Genomic DNA, 17974 nt, shown 5'->3' with positions numbered 1-17974 from the left:
GGGTTGCCACGAAAGGGTGATTGATACAAATGAGGTTACACGGAGCGACTTCTTTCACGTAATAGAAATTGAAGGTGGTTTTTAGCTTTCGTGTTAATATTTATAAACTGATACAACCCATAGTCTCAGTTAACAATTTATTTTTGAGGAAACTGACAATTGATTGAAATTGAAAAAAAAGCTAGCGTATTATAACGTGAGTTGGGACGGTTTAAACTCATTCATGTGTAAATGTCTTTCAAGTTAGATACCTGCTAAAGTTACATGCAAAACACATAAATTAATAACACACAAGCAATAATAGGAGAAGGGTATTTATATTCCAGCAGGCAACACAATTTATTGCTCACACACCAAGCGAAAATATTTTTCTCGTTGTCAGATTGAATAATATATTGAACGGCCCCTAGGATTAATAAAAGTGTAACTATCACAAGTAACTCACATAAAAAGCTTTTAGTGGGGTGCATATTCCTCATAAAAAACAAATTAATCTCTACTTTATCTTCCTAAATGAGCAAAAAAACGGTAGCGAGAAATTTGCTAGACACTTACCCTCGGCGGTCGTATACCACCGTTAAAAAGGATCAAACCGTTGGCTTCATTTGTGCGAAACTTAAAGGAAATATTTCCCGACTTCTTAGCATTCCACGCCGGCAAAATCTGCAATGAATCAATACCCATAGGTAGTAACCAGGAAAAATAATAAAGTATCGCATAAAACTCGTCCTTCATTTCGTTCTCTCTCTTTCACGCTGCATTAGATTTGCGCGTTTCGTACGTGACGAAAAATCGTACGCAACATATGGCCAAAAAATATCCTTACCAGGTGCGATTCCCTTGTGGTGAATGTTATCGGATCACGTGTCTCACCAGATGGACATTTGTATTCAAGACGGCCAGCCACAGAAATGAGGTGGCTGCCGGATTTTCCTAGTTCCAGTAGATTTAATCTTAAAGTGTCTGCTACAAATTCCACCTAAAATTTATATGCTGAAATGTCGATAAAAGCATTTTGAGTACACTTACTTTCCGCATACACCCCACAAAGTTACTGTGCACTCGAGCCCCAGGAAGTGCCCTTGTGTTGATACTTCCTCCTACATACACACGACTCGATGACAGCATAGTGAATTTTCCAGCGATGTGCGAATGGTCAGCATACACTCCATCCACTACGGCGGACAACTAGAAAAAAGAAAAGTCCAGTTCAGCTTTCTGATACGACATATGTACCTACTGCTTTCAAATGTCTGAACCACAGCGCTTTTAGATTACTTTTTAGTTTTCCAATCAGTCGTTCGATTTTTTTTTGGCGGTACTTACGTACAAGGTAAGCTTGCCGCAAATAGCAGTAAATTTAATAACTTGTGACAACAAAATTCTTTCTGGGACAGCTGTCACAGAATACGGTTTCTTAATCTGCGATATCCAATCATAGCGACTTTACAGGAAACTACTGGCGAAAGACGTGATCACTTTTTTAATATCCTCTTCAGGACATGTTACAAATATATAACTCTGAAAAATGATAATCAGCGAACTAAAAACGTTTTAAAGGTAAAGTGCGGCTTCAATCAGTCAGAGCGAGAAATAAAATACGTTCATAGAACAAAAGTAAATTTAATTACGTTCCGGTTTTTATTTACAATTCCCTTCAAGCTTTAATTTGTGCTTAACTTGATATCACTTATATACCAAGCAAGTTTTCTAACTTTATTACGCCAAGCGATTTAAGTTTGAGTTATTTTAGACTAGCTCTTGAACAGCATAACTTAAACAAACGTTGAACGAATTGACTTACAATTTAATCATCCCCAGTAAGTTCTCCCCTGAGAATTCGGCTCTGATAGGTATTTGCCCCCCAAGTCATTTCGATTCGGAATATACACGATTTTCCCCAGGTAAATTTTCACTGTTAGCTTCTTAAAACATTCCACCAACGGGTAGTTGGCCCCAAGCAAAACTTTTGATTCAGTCGATGAGCCTCTCCTAAAGACTCCTACTGGCAACAATTCATCACAATCCCATTTGTCATTGATCATAGGCGGAAAAAACGATTTTGCTTACTGATGGGTTTTATTCAGAGCGAACTTTTCTAGGCTGCGTTTTCTAGGCGAAATCCCGAATATCCCGTTATTTAGAAACTGTATAGGAAATGATATGCATTTTATTGTAGATTCTTGTGTGCATGATGGTATTCTGTATGACACTATAGGTACAAGTTCTTGTGTCACAAACTGCATGAAATCTGCTGTATTCAAATTTTATGGACGCATGACAGCTCAGTAATGTAATGTACAGGGTGTAAATAGAAAAATGGAACATGGGAAATTACTTTTTCTTTGCGTAAACGTTTCCTAATTATTTTACGCAAAAATACTTCAAATAAAAGTTATAGAGATATAAATTCTGCATCTAAATCATGTGAAACGATTATTCTACCTCTTCTTGTATGCGAAAAAATTAATTATAAAGATTCTATTTTCACGAGTTTTTAGTCTAAGTAGCCACGGACTATGTTTTTCTTTTATCATAGTCCATGGCTACTTAGACTAAAAACTCGTGAAAACAGATACTTTATAAGTAATTTTTTCGCGTACAAGAAGAGGTAGAATAATCGTTTCACATTTAGATGCAGAATTTATATCTCTATAACTTTTATTTGAAGTATTTTTGCGTAAAATAATTAGGAAACGTTTGCGCAAAGAAAAAGTAATTTCCCATGTTAAACGCCTATGTTCCACTATAGTAATTTACGTGTTAATGATGACTTAAGCAATTTTTAGCACGTAGAGAATATAGACAATGCATATTGTAGAGTTTTTCGAGATTTCCTTTTCCATGGCTTCTGGGAGAATTTTTCAAGATTTTCCGAGCCCTTTGTATACTTCGGACACTTTGGAGTTCTTTCTGTTCTTTGGATAATCCGTTTGTGTAGACTGTCCAAATTTCTTCTGTAATTGTTAAGATTATTTAATAGCTTTCATTTCTTCGGATGCTTGATATTCTTGGCTTTTAGATTTTCGATTTTTTCAGTTTTAGATTCCTCAGATTCTTCGTACCTTATTGCTTCTTTGAATGTTTCATGTTCTTGCGCATTATCACATTCCATTAGCACTCTTTTTAAGAGTCTTCAAATTCTCCCATTTTCTCCATTTATCAAATTCTTCAAATCCATCAAGCCCTTCTAATTAACATAAATTTAATTATACGTGATTTATTTTATTTACAATTAGTTAATAATACATTTATAACAGTCTTGAATCAAATTGATTTATAACGGTTAAAGTATTATTTATCGGTCACATATACATGAAATTGGAACTCCTTGAAACGCAATTATAGTTTGCTCATGTACCTCTTCAAAGTTCCCGAACGCTTCCGCGTATTCGAGAATGTTCGCGAACAAACACGTCATATGTCCCGCAAAGATTACGTCACATGCGCATTTGTACATTATCGCCGATGACTAATCTTCCATGGTTCCTCGATGGTATTGGGATTTCTGGAATATTCACTGCATTAATATTATACGAATACTTTTATTTTTGAAAATTATTCAGATCTTTGTGATTCTATAGATGCCTCCGTTTCTCCAAATTCATTCAATTCTGGAGCTTTTAAAATTCTTTAGATGCAAAAGATTCTTGATGGGTCCTTATGGGTCCTAATTCAAATTTGTCAGATTATGATTCTTCAGAACCTACCGTTCCTTCGAATCTGTCTGACCGTATAATAGTACTCGGCTAACACCAAGCATGTTGCTGGTTGAGTAGCGGTATAGACGGAAAACGCTTAGGTTAGGCCGTTAGGACACTAGACTACGAACTGAGAAGACTCGTGTTCAATTCTCAGATACTACTCGTAGTATATGAACATAAAGTGGTGTATTCATGCAAACAAGGGTATCTCCCTTAATTCGTTAATTTTTATATTAAACCCCTTTGTCTCGATAGTAGTACATAGGTAATTAGATTAAAATTACCTTACAGTGCAACCTTGCTTTTCTCAAACTCCAAATACTTAAATTTACATTTCTTCCCAAGGTAATACTTGTAAGTAACTAAATTAGTCGCCGTTTAAGTTAAAATTAATTAACCATCAACTGCGTCAAATACTCGTTTGTATTAAACCCCAAACTGGAAGTTTATGCAAATTTTGCAAGTTTGTTTCCTAATTTATAACAAGAATTACGTTAGACTTTAGTAAACTTAAATCTTAAATTGCAATTTCCTGAAATGCTTTATCTCCGTGCTGCACTGTTAACGCCAAATAATGTAGAGGTACATATTTTACGGCTTACACTCTAAACCCTCTGAACACTAGAATGCAAACGCCTTAATGGCCAGTTCCAGTAAGTTAACAACTTTATAAAGGATACGAATAAACTATTACAAGTAGTAGTATAACTAGTATAGTAATGAAAGGGGCTCAATTCTCCTTAGGAAGCGAAGCGCAATGCTGAAAACTGAATTCGGTAAATGTTTTGCACAATCCATCGAAAAGGACCGAAAGACTTATATCGTTATTCAACTATAAACTCTTTTTCAAAATGATTTATATGCTGGATGCCGTGAATTACAACGAATACCTGCAAAACAAAATAAGAAGACATAACTTATAGAACGATAACAGCTAAAATTGTTACGTTTCCCTTATGACTATGTTTGTTTTGTGCATAAGAAATCTGGCATTTATTCAACGTTTGTTGAATTTTTATACTCGACCAATAAGCAACGAATGGAGACATTTTTTTTAAAAAATGGCTGAACACTATATCTATGGAATATATATGATGATTTAATTTAATTTATTTATTGCCCTACATGCTGATTGCCCAATTATTTGATCTAAGAAAACTCGCGTCAATAAATAAAATAAGCTGCACCAATATAGACAACGAGTGACAAAGTTACTTCCGGTTGACGAATATTGAACAAAATGTAACCAATTAGTCCCTTGACCATTGTTTACCTATTACTAAAAAAAAGAATTGGAAAATTCCAAACCGTTTGTGAGTGATCGTGTCCACAGACGGACGGACGGGTAGAAAGTTCAAAATCATAAACTCGCTTTTTGTCGCTTGTTAATAATGAAAAGATCTGACTTGTGGAAATCTGGTTTTGTCGTGGAATGTATTGAATCTCATCAAGGTAACATTGTGGGAGAAGTTTAAAATCTAACAAGTTAAAAAGTAATCGTAAACGATTTACAAAAAGCGCATTCCCACTTGTATTCATTTCCCATTTGTAAGGTGCAACTTCTGTTAAAATCGTAAAAATCCGGCCACAAATATGAAAGATAGCGTTACACATGTGCAATCCATTTTTGACGTGCTACTTCAATTTCTGTTTATAAGAAGAATTTCATTTTCATTTTTGAGTATTGTCATCTTCAGGTCGTAGCTAAAATATATACAAATAGTGAAGCGGTCTTATAAAATGTACATTATATTAAAGGCTGCCTGGCGTACATTCAAACGATATATAACGCAAGCTGAATCCAGTCCTTAGGGAAATTATCCGAAATATTGCATTTTCCTTTGTAGTCCAACATTGTCGAGATATTCACAATTAAGTTTTTACATCGCCAGTAGCTGTATCTCGTCCTGATGTCCCACTTGCTCTTTATGAGTACCCTCTTCCGACACTTTGTTTTGAAGATATTCGCTTTGACTTCACCAATAGATATGTCTCACCCAGACGATTCATTTCGCCTTTGTGAGTACTTTCCTGCGATAAACCGTTTTCGAGATATTCGCTCGTAAACTTTTGATATCACCATATTTCTTTCAGACGTCATAATCACCCTTTGTGAGTACCCTCCACCAGTCCACCGACCATCTGCTCTTGACATATAAGGAATTATATCGGATCACGATAAGGGGTCGAGAAGAAGGACTATGGTTGATAGAAATTATTCCTTTCATTAGAGTACCACGAAGGATAAAACAGTTCCTTTTGTTGAGACCTTTTACCATCGAGGAAAACGACAGAGCTCGCATTGTTGTCTGTTATTTATTTTAATAAATGAATCTTAAATTCATCTTTCATGTAATAGCTACTGTCCATAAGACACGTTATTATTTATTTATCGGCATAGATTGTAGAAATTGTCAGTTGATTGTAGCAATTCTCCGATAATTGCAGCAATTTTCTGGCGATTGTAGCAATTGCACGACGATTGCGGAAATTGTCTGGAGATTGCAGCAATTGTATGGAAATTGTCTGCACCATTCTGTCGAAACGAACAGTTTCCAACTTTTGTTTTTAGTGCTGTATATCGCTGTATTCGTAATAAAAGATGTTACTTTTTTACGGGCCATATAAAAAAATAAAGTTGATGATGATTTCTCCGAAACGAAACGTTGTATTGAAAATATTTTAACGTTATCTTGGTTACAGTGTATATTCATTTGAGGCTACAAAGTCCTTAGTCGTTAGAAAAGTTGCTAGTCGTCCAAACAATGGCAATGCTGTTGAACATCTGATAATGGTTTTTGTGTGGACGTTATATTTTGCACCAAAACAAAACTCATTAGGTATGTACGTGCAAATCTAAATTATTTCCGTAGAACCCATACAAATTAGTAAAGTTTTCATAGTATAACAATTAACACGAGAAAGGCATTTTATCCTCATTTAAATTTGACGAGGGGAAGTATTATTTCAATTATTTCTTTTTTAAGCCAGTTTTTAGAAGTTCTTTTTATAATCAGATTTAGGAGTTGGGAATTACAGCCTCACTACACAAAAGGAAATTTCGAGATGAAATGGTTAAATACCCTACTCATTATTTCCATAAAAAAATTTCCAAAGAAAATTTTACAAACATTATTTCATGAAATCTGCTTACCGTATTTAACGTTGCTTGTTAAATTTTAGTCGTAATTTGCGCAGATATCTACTTCAGCTTATTCGGCGTAATTAACTGAAAATGCACACCGAAGTTATTTTTTTTAAAGGGCAGCGCTTTTTTGCGAGATCTAAACATTCGTCTGTTTTACCTACCCGATTCCTTTGCTTACTATGAAGACGTCAGGGATTCGGAAGATATTTAGCAAAAGTATTTAGAAAGCTATTAGGCGGTTACTTTATGGCTGCAACATTAAATAAATGTTCATACAAAATTCAAGCAAATTGCACATTTCGAATTTTTTACGCACATTGGTTCTTGTCTGTTAAATTATGCAGAGGGAATAGAACATTCATGAGATGACGACTATGTTGAAATCTCTAGGGTTCTAAAGAAATAAAAATGTTTAAACAACGCAGGGAATGTGATCATTTTATGAACGACTCGGAAACCTCGTCGCCTGCGAGAAATAAACAGTCTTTCTTAAATGCAACTTTTATATAATTTCGCAAAATTTACATCTCTAACGATAAGTCAAAGTTTACCGACCTGCGTTTTCTCTCGAAATATATTTCCTTACTTTATTGGCTAGTGCGGGTAAATGTATCACATCGAAATGCTCTGTAGTTCATGCATACCAAGAAGGGTTTCCAATAAGGAAGATGTCCGATACTTTTACAAGTTGACAAAAATTCCAAAGGCTGAAATGTGTTTTAGTTCAGTACAATAAGTTCCATTCAATAAAATGCCGTGCATGCAATAAAATTCTCCTATAAAGCAAAAATGGGAGAAAAGATGTGACGTTGAATGCAAAGTTACTTTTCCACATAAAATGGGATTATATTTAGACACTCTGGAAAGTCCGGAGAATGAACTTTAGATAAAGACTCTTTGTTTTGAAAATTTCATCGAGAGGAATTAATCAATACCTGTACCCATACTTTTCTTTTCTTATAAAACTCATTAACTTTGTAATGAATATAGCAGTAACAAGTCAATTATTGTGAAGAGATTGGTGAATACTTTCGTTTCAGTGATGCAAAATCATCTGAATTAAGCCGATACCCCTAAATTTGCACTCCACTTAATAGACCAAGAAATGACGACTGAAAAATTACATAATATATGTTACAAAAGCGAATAGAAAACGAAAAGCGTCTGTTAATGTGCTACCACCTTATTATTTTTTCTCTCCAATATTATTTTAAAATTGATGGCAGATGTTTATTAATAAACTTATGTTTATTGTGCTGTCAAAATTAAAAAAATTACATAAAAAGAGAACTAACTGCTCAACAGATATAATATACGCTTACACGCTAGTTCTAACCTATGTAATGAGAAAATTGCGGGGACAGACGTTTACTAATCATCGCTAAAAATCTGCCGTTATCTCTTGGTCTTATAACCACATCCCCAAATAATGTGCTCATTGCTAAGTTTTGTTGTTCTGGAACTATTTATTTTGTTGAAGAAGTAGATACCTGCTTTAATTTTAAGAAAACAACCGAAATAATTATGCCTTTTTTGAAAGTACAACAGGTTGTCTTATAGAGGTTAAATTATTTTCCCTTCTGAACTTAACATTTAAAATTTCTACGTAAAGCTCGCAGCTTTGTTAATTAAATTAACTATTCTTTTTCCGGCGGGTAGGTCAATATGTATATTAAAACATTAGATGTTTTAGGTGAATTCTTATTACAAATCTATCCTGTAAATTGAAATTAACCACAACCTTCTTTAACTTCTATCGCTTGTCTATAAAAGGAAAACACCGCCTGGCCATTTAACTGTATATTGAAAATCAATTCATTCCACAACTTTAACTGAGTTGCACTTTCCTTTCTCCATGAATTTTTTACAAATAAGTATATCTTACAAGAATCTTTAACTTAATTAAATTAAATTGACCGTCTCTTTATATAAGTAGATATACATCTAACATTTCTTTCTGCGCATTTTATAAGATAAAGTCGGTAATTATGGGCCCATGAATTTGGCAGATTTATCGAAATTCTGAATGAAACTCTATGGAACAAAAATCTGATTCTTATATCCCGTTCAAATTCAATACGGTGGTAAACATACAGGTTAAATTTCATATACAGACCAATGAAATAGTTAAATTCTTTTATTCTGATAACTTCATTACCTTGATTTTCAGGACAGTGCATATAGTAATCCGACGGTAAGCTGCAGATTGGGAAATCGGAAAACGAAACAAAACAAGTTAGCTCTGGTTATATCTGGATATATCAGGATATATTTATGGCCGATTCACATTATTGGTCATGTCACGGTCAGATCACAATCCGGTCACGGTGCGGTCAATTATTGTAGCGTGTATTTTTTATGAACATGTTCTGACCGTGATCTGACCGATAATGTTAATTGGCTTTAAGAACACACGTTATAATATTTGACCACACAGTTACCGGTCCCTGATCTGACCGTGACGTGACCGATAATGTGAATCGGTGATTACTTGCAGGGGTTCCACTAACAGTTTTTTTTTGTAATTTGAATGTAATAGTAGAGGTACGCTATATTTGTTTTACACAGAATTTTTATAATTTACCAAATTTATTGCTAATATTTTACTTTGACGACGGCAACGTTTATTCAGTTCACTTCGTAATTTAAAACACGATGAATGCAAACAAATGTTTTTGAGCACGATATATTAAGAGACTCCTTTATCTGACGTATTCTTTCTCGACCAAACAATAATCTTTGTTTATGCACTTTGGTAACTACAAACGTTATTAAGTTTTAATTTCCCTTGCTGCGTTAAAATGTTTAACTGCTTAATTACCTTTGTAAAGTTTAAAGCCATGCAACAATCGTTGTTGAGGTTTCACTTTATTGAAATTCTATTGAACATTTTTCCGATAGTATGTAATGTTTCATTTAACGAATCGTTCGACACTTTTATGGTTAAAAAACCTGAAAAATCTCTCCAAATAACCATCCCCTTAGTTACCTCGTATAGTTATGGAACATTCCTTAAAATGGCTATGTCTACATTTTTCTATTGGTTAGTGTCATTTTTGGACATTTTCGACCCTGAACTATGAACAATTAACTTGAAACGAGACACTGATTTGTCTTATAAAATGCAATTATTCATAGGTTCATAAACGACATAAGTACTTGCAAAGTAAACGGTTGCAAATCATGTGATATCTCTAAGAAATCACAAATCCAATTTTTCTCTTTAATTTACTTTACAAATTAATCAGTCATATCTCCCTTTCGTTACCCATGTCAATAGCATCACATTTTTTTTCCTTATTTTTTTCTTGTGTGATATTTCTAACACTGCAGTTTATGCTCCATTTTATATTGTTCTGTTACTGAAATTATTTTCTGTTGAACAATAAATACAATTATTATTATATTATTATTATAAATTAGGACGAGTTTTCTTAAAGATAGTTTTTTGGAACTTGTTTCTTAATATACTATTACGATAAGACAATTATATAGCTCTATTTTCAGTTTTATAAACACTTGGTTGTCGCAAGAAACCATTCAAAAGCGGTGTATGTTGTCACTTATACGAAACGCAAAGTAATGAATAGTGAATATTGTGAACATCCATTCATTTTTACTAAAAATTCTGTCTCTTAATTTGTAAAATACGCATATATCCCCTTCTGGGGGTAACTCAATTCATACCTCGTAAATCAGAACATAAGTAATTCGGTACTTACTCTACAAAAGCTGGTGATGGCAGAAATCTGTAACAAAAAAAAATGGTGTTATTCTCAACTCAATTTAGTTACAACTGTATTAGTAACTCTTCGATATTATAAATAATAAACTTGGCCTAGTTTAAAAAGTGTTGCTGGTACCAAAAGATTGAACGGATATTATTGCAGTATTCTATGTGCAACGTACAGTTTTCTGGGCTTGAACAGACGAAACGGAAGAGTTCGGGATAAATAAATGATAAGCCGTGAGTACGTACAAAGTATTGCCTTTAATGTCATATGTTATTGATATCATTATATTGAAATATTGAATTGTTTTATAAAAAAAGCTTTTTTAAGCGTAAATATGGGGAAATGTGCATTTATCACTAACACCGATCGGTTAAGTTGGCACCCACAAATAGCTGAATCCCAAAGTTGATTCATAGAAAATAAAATTTTCCGTCGGATGTCCAATTTAATACCACAAAACAATTTGCTCCTACACCGAGTAGACTGAATGCGGCAGTTCCATAAGGGCGTTAGTGTAGTACAATCGTAGCGTTATTTTATTATGGTAGATGAATCAATTAGCACACTGGTAAAAGCGACCTAAATGAAAGCTCCAACTAGTTGAATAACACATGCGTCCGGTCCGACATACAAATAAATAACGCTCCTATAGAGAAGCTTCATCAGACAGTTAATTTACTTTGGGTATTCTAAAAGTAGCATCGTTCTGATTGTTTTTAATAAAAGAGGACAGGCGTGCATAATTTTTGTCTCATCAAAAGTTTTGTAATAGATTGAAGTATTATAATAAAGGAAATTGGAGATAAAGCAAATGGCTTTTACATTTTGATGGAATGTGCTCAGTTTATCTCGGAGTTCGTTCGCAGAATTAAATTTAAGTAAGACGAATTTTGAAACATAAATCTCTATACTAACAATCTCGCTTTACTCTTAATTTTATGATTTTTCAACGTTACGCTTTCAGGCAGATAACCGAGCGAGAATAGCTAATTTCAAACTATCTTCTCGTAGACGAAGAACGTCTACTTGCATTTACGGTAGTAATATGTACATGTTTCTATGCGCAGTGCAGCTTGCAAGTAGTTGGGAGATTTACGGCAAGGCCTTTAATATTTGATTATATGGTTCAAACTGACTGGAGGTACTTTGTGTTAAAAAGTATGGGCTCTTATGAATTTTTAACTGAATGCTTTTAAAGATATACACAGAACAAAATTTTGTACTTACGTAAAGTTAATAAACAGCGATCGTCAATTTTGTAAACATTAATATTATGAATTGGTAACCGTTACAACGATTTTGAATTATGGATTAGGGCATCAAACCAATCAGTAAACATTAATCTGGAATTTTGGATTAAAATTTTTTATTTTTATTCAAATTACTTACTTAATTACTTTTAGTAAGGTTAATAGAGAATCTTAATCTCTTTCTTATATTTTCAAAACATCACATAGCATTTTGTCCATTGATATTGAATTAGGGTTTTAACTGTAGTTACCCGGGTCTTTTTCAATAACCTTTAACTTTAGGTATACCGCACTACCAAATCTTTATTTAGAACGGTATCAAAGCATATTATTTTTTTTACTATTAAGACATTGTTGTGTATACTAATTAATAGAAAAAAAGTAAACACAAATTTCAGTTTGTGATTTTTTTTTATTTTTAAAATTCCATTTTAACATTACCGTCACGGTCAACTTTTTGAACTTCTTAACTTTCGCTTTAAATTTTCATTATATATTACCCTAATTGCAAAAAGTAAATATTGTTTTATATTCTGGTAACGTTTGTTTTACTCAGTTCATATTTTAAAACACCAGGTAATAATAATTTGTTTATTTTTTAAAATAATATTAAATAAACCCATTAATGCTAACATTACCGTCACTCCAAGCTTAGCTGCCCATTTCTACCGACAGATCGCGCACGTGTCGCTCTTGCTTAGTTCCACAGCTCGCTTAGCTTATTGAGTCAATGCTGGATGTCAAGAGTGCAAAAAGTTTTCTTGTTTCTCATGCTGGTTTTGTATTAAAGGTATGTTTTGTGTAAAATATTTTTTCTCTCAACATTACCGTCCCATAAGACCATTTAGTTATAATGATACCTATCATAATACTTTTATTTTATTAATAATACCAACCCCGCCAACAACGAAATTTCCCTAACCTTAAACTTTACTGCCATTTTCAAAAACATCTAGGGGCTATTTACTTGTAATTAAACATTTCCGTCACGAACATTACCGTCACGTTTACAGAAAGGGTAAAATGTGACGGTAATGTTATGGGCGGGACGGTAATGTTAGAACGGAGTATAGATGGTATCATGTTGTTTATGGTATCGTATATTATATATAGGTGAGAGTCTTCTTAGTTTCATGATGGATTCAAGTACGTCACTTTCCCTATGTATTCCGAGTACTTCAAATCAAGAAGTGACAGTCGTTTTAAAAACCCCAGACAGAACCAAACCAAAAAATGAACGGCTGATTTTACTTCAAAATAAATTAAGGATTATGAGAGAGCAGGCAGCAAAACGCCGGGATGAAAACAAAGCGTTAAAAACTAAACTAAAAAAGGCGAGAAAAAAGGAGACTAAAGCTGAGATTGAACAAAAACAGCAACCTGTATCCGATAAAAATGGTCCTTTGCAATCAAAATGGCTAGCGAATGATAACATTAAGGTTCCTGTGGAGACAAAAAAAAGTTCAAAGAGTTCCGCTTCAATCAACTAAAAAGAAAAAGAAAATCACTAAAAAAATGTCGACCGTGGACTCCGACAGACAAAGAGAGATGGCAAGAGAAAGAAAAAGAAGACAAAGAGAAAGGATTAAAGCGGATGCGATGATGTATCAAAGGGAAAAAGAGAAAGAACGTGAACGGTACCAGAAAAGAAAATTGGAGGGAAAGCTTAAACCGATTTCTGAGCGATCAAAAAGGGAACAAAGAAAACAGAGAAAGATGTGGAGAAAAAATAATCATACTTACCAAGCAAAAAAGAAATTAAATAAAAACAATACTGAAGGACTCGGCGACGCACAACCATCTGTTAGTATCAAAATTAAATTAGGCAGAAAAAAAGTGTTGAGTACACGTTCAAAAACTTCAAATTTGCTTTTAAAAGAAAGACATTTGCGGAAGCGGCAAGAAAAGATGACTGTAAAATGGAAAAACAAATATTTTTACTTAAAAAATAAAGTCAAAAATAATGAGCCACCAACTCCAAAAAAAGCAGTAGAAGAGGTTATTAAGAGAGGAGATACAGAAGAAACTACTCATTGGCGAAGTTTTAACTAAGCAAATCGAGTTGAATAAAAATACGTGCACCACTTTACAACAAAAAGAAGTTTTGTCTTCATGCGTTTCTGGAGGATTAATAAAAAAATATAAGCTGATGAATGCTATGAAAAACTTGGCCTCTACGTACAACCAACGAAAATTTTTAACCAACGATAAGAAAATAAATTACAACAAGAGAAAAAGAAAATCGCTCACAGTACTGCTAAAGTGTCAGGTACAAAGTTTCCTCTGCAGTGATCCCAATTCCATTGTTACTCCAGGAAAAAATGACACTCTGACCAAGAATAGTATTACCAAACAAAAGAGATTACTCACTGATACTCTTTATAACCTTTACAGGAAGTTTAAAAATGAAAATAATGTCAAAGTTTCTTATACTACATTCACAAGACTTAAACCATTTTGGGTCGTTACTCCGAAATTAACACAGAGAGATACGTGCCTTTGTGTAAAACATTCAAACTTTAATTTCCTTATTCGGACATTAAGACAGTATTTAGTTATCAATATCAATTCTCTCCTAAACCTCTCTGAATTTATTTGCTGTGATAGTATATCTAAGAGTTGTATGTACAGAATGTGCCAGATTTGTAAAGTAAAGACCGTTGAAATCAGTTTTCAGAGAGTTGAACCCACCACTGTATTACACTATTATCAATGGCGTACCATACAAGAGAGCAGAGTCATCAAGGATAAATTGAAAATTGTAAAAGTGACGAAGAAATTAAGGCTAAATGCCACTGCTGAAGAATTGATCAATGTTTTTAATAACGAAACTCCAAAAATTTTACAACATTCTTACCGCATTTATCACCAGGGTCTCTTTTTGAAAAGAGTAAAAACTGAAATGGCAGAAGATGAAATTTGCTTAATAATAGACTTCTCGGAAAACTACAATTTTAAATACACTGATGAAGTTCAAAGTGTCCATTTCGGAGCTTCAAAGGTCCAATTAAGTCTTCATACTGGGGCCTACTATTATAAAGAAAACGGGGTAACCAAATGCCAAACGTTTTGTAGCACTTCTTCTTGTCTTCGACATGATCCTTGTGCTATATGGGCGCATATTTTGCCAATTTTTTCGAAAATTACAACTGAACACACACGTGCGAAAGTAATCCACGTTATGAGTGACGGACCCACAACCCAATACCGTAACAAAAATAATTTTTATTTGTTTGCACATTTTTGTGAAAAGTTGGAGCTCAAAAATGCATCCTGGAATTTTTTTGAGTGTGGTCACGGAAAAAGTGTTGCAGATGGAGTTGGGGGGCTTGTCAAACGAACTGCTGACCAGAGTGTCGCTCAGGGAACTGATTGATGTATCGTGTATTGAGCAGTTTCTAGAAATAATGAAAGAAAAACTTGAAAGGACAAGCATCTTTCAAATTTCTGGAGCGGAAATATTAGAAGTCGAGGAATTACTACAGGATAAGAAAATACAACCATTGCCTAACACCATGAAGTTGCATCAAGTTTCCTGGATCAGTTCGAACAGTGATACCTTGTATTTGCGAGAACTGTCGTGTTTTCAGTGTAGGAATTCCATTTCCTGTCCGCATAATGCTATTACACCGAGTCAGTATCAACTGAAATCTGGCATGTCCAAAAAATGTATCCTTTTAAAAACGTTTTTTAGTTTGAGTTATTTGATAAAAGTAGGTAGGTACTTTTATTCTCTGAACATTTTCTTAACAAATAACAGGTAATCGTAGCAACCCCGACCTAGATAAAATAGAGATAGGCACCGCAATTTCTGTATCTAAGGGTAATACGACACGGGAAGAAAATACGGAAGTAAATGAAATCAGTGGGAAATATAAGAAAGACGATTGGGTGGCCGTCGTTTTTGATGATCAGTGGTATCCAGGACAGGTGTTATATGCTGACGGTAATAGTCTAGAAATAAAATTCATGACTAGATCCAAAAGGAATTTTATGTGGCCACAAAAAGCAGACGTCCAGAAGATTCCACAAGATGGAGTACTTTGCCCTCTGAAAGTTCCTACCAAATTGTCTTCACGTGTTTTTAAGTTTGAAAACTCTGATTCATTGAACTCTCTAATGGAGTCCCTTGACTAGTTTTACAGTGTTCTAATGCCTTTTATAATGTTTGAGTTTGGTTTTCTTTTTAATAAATACCATGTTTACTTTTTGGTAATTTTGTTACATTACCGTCCCTTCATAAACATTTCCGTCACACTACCTTTTTTCCATAGTAAAAAAATTTGTATAGAAAATTAAAGCTATTTTACAGTTGTAAATTATTTAAAGATGCTTTTTTTATAATGTAAAGTACAATTTTGTAACGATATTTGCTTATTTTCAAGAATAACATGTATTCGTTGCATGTTCTTTTTAATATTTTCATTAAATTCGTATTGACTTCGATATTTCTTGTTCGAATATGATTTCTGTAGGAAGTAGTTTTTAAAAATAAAAGCATATAGGCAGCTTTACCCATCAACAATTTGTAATCGATAATAATTTGATTATTGTTGGCGTTAATATATTTCGAAACTTCGTGACGGTAATGTTAAAATTCTAGACTCATGAACGAAAACCACTGCATAAAAAGTACAAATGTTAACATTTTTGATTTTCAGGGTGCAACTAAAATTCCAAACACTTAACAAATCTCTAAAAAAATTATACGAACAGTATCTGTGAATTCTTTTTTTTTGGAAATGGTACCCAGCAATTATTAAAGGTTATTGAAAACCACCCACCCATCTTTAAAACAATTATTTTTTTATTATACCTGAATCACAATCTCCGTTTTAAACACTCAAATGCGTGCGAAAAAGGGCCTTTAAAACACACGTGCTTTAAAATTGCTAAGTAACGATACTTCAAGTATGACTTTTGAAACTGTCATCTGGATGAAATAAAAAATCCTCTTAGGTCGCTTTCTGTAAATGCAGAACATTTCTTTGGCTTTTGTACCTATCCTTTGGTTGAAGCTTTCACAACCGCGCGTAATTTAGGGTATGCTTCCAAATCTGTTCCACTTTTTAATCGCAGCATTGCTTTAAAGTTTTGAATGAATGCACCAAAATATAGAAGATTTAAATACCTTTGACATTTCCTTCATATATGCCAGCATTATCCATGCATTTAATACTGTATTCGTAAGTAACTTCCTATTCATCCATGGAAACAACTTTTCATATTCTTTATAATAGGCTTTAGGCTTTACTGGAGTTGGATTTTACTCCTACCAACGTTTGTTTAGATTTTACAACAATCGATTTAATGGGCGGTGTATTATCTTTTTCAACGGAAATCGTTTAATTCACAAAGACGATGATTTTTATAAGCAAACGTCAAGTGACATTTCCATGGTAATCGTGAAATTACGAACACCCAGCCCACTTATTAGACATGTATTCGAGTATAACGTCAATATGACTTCATTGTATTTCCTATTTTTAAATTATACTGCAGGTATAATAAAAAATACTATAAGATACACGTGTATAATTGGTCTTTAAGGCACTTGCAACGTTAAAGGCACTCCGCTTTGCGTCGTGCCCTTAAACTCGTTGCGCGTGCTTTAAAGACTTGATTATACACTTGTATCTTAATATACTATTTCTCATAAATTCATAATACACTGAACACTAAACGTCGACTGGCCCAAGGACTACCCTACTATTGATACTGTTATTATGCCTTTAATCAACTTATATATTTATTATTTCCTACCATACCCGACACGTTTTCCCCGTAACTCGATGTATGTTGGTGAGCGGATGGATTAAATGCTTTTTTCTGAGGTCGATAAGCAATCCGAAATGTTTTAAAATACCCCTCTCCCTCTTCCTCTCCCTCAAAAATCAATGGAAATCATTTAAAAACTAATGCATAAACATTTTTAACCCTCTTCGGCCACCCACCACCGCCGCGCCATCCGTGAAATTGCTGCCAGCATATACATAACTATCTTATATCCAAATATCAACAATAATAAAAATGTTTAAGAAAATATTGTGCCACTAGCCCTTAGAGTACTACTGAATTGATAGGGTGGTCAAATTAATTGACCTTTCTTTTGATTTCAAAAGCTACAACTTCCCTTAT

General features: G+C 33.7%; 3 protein-coding genes across 3 annotated transcripts in view; 1 reads left to right on the top strand and 2 right to left on the bottom strand.

Annotated features, from left to right (window-relative positions):
• Positions 1–17974, bottom strand: part of LOC116170367 — a 631383-nt gene that overhangs the window by 409734 nt on the left and 203675 nt on the right. The gene's annotated exons all lie outside the window — the stretch shown is intronic.
• LOC116161086 (neurexin-1a) overlaps positions 1–17974 on the bottom strand; it is a 66201-nt gene that overhangs the window by 43124 nt on the left and 5103 nt on the right. The window contains exons 4-7 of the mRNA XM_031474298.1: positions 10575–10601; positions 1030–1188; positions 827–979; positions 556–663 (exon numbers count right to left, since the gene is read on the bottom strand). Coding sequence (XP_031330158.1) covers positions 556–663; positions 827–979; positions 1030–1188; positions 10575–10601 — 447 coding nt within the window. The remainder of the gene's footprint in view (positions 1–555; positions 664–826; positions 980–1029; positions 1189–10574; positions 10602–17974) is intronic.
• On the top strand, positions 14567–16081 carry LOC116170446. Its single transcript, XM_031486859.1, has 2 exons — positions 14567–15505; positions 15597–16081. The coding sequence occupies exons 1-2, from the start codon at positions 15103–15105 to the stop codon at positions 15971–15973; spliced, it is 780 nt and encodes a 259-aa protein (XP_031342719.1). The 5' UTR covers positions 14567–15102; the 3' UTR covers positions 15974–16081.

Source organism: Photinus pyralis, unplaced genomic scaffold, assembly GCF_008802855.1.
Source record: "Photinus pyralis isolate 1611_PpyrPB1 unplaced genomic scaffold, Ppyr1.3 Ppyr1.4_LG1, whole genome shotgun sequence".
NCBI lineage: Eukaryota > Metazoa > Arthropoda > Insecta > Coleoptera > Lampyridae > Photinus > Photinus pyralis.
The sequence above is the reverse complement of the archived record's forward strand: the minus strand, read 5'-3'. Positions and strand labels throughout refer to the sequence as shown.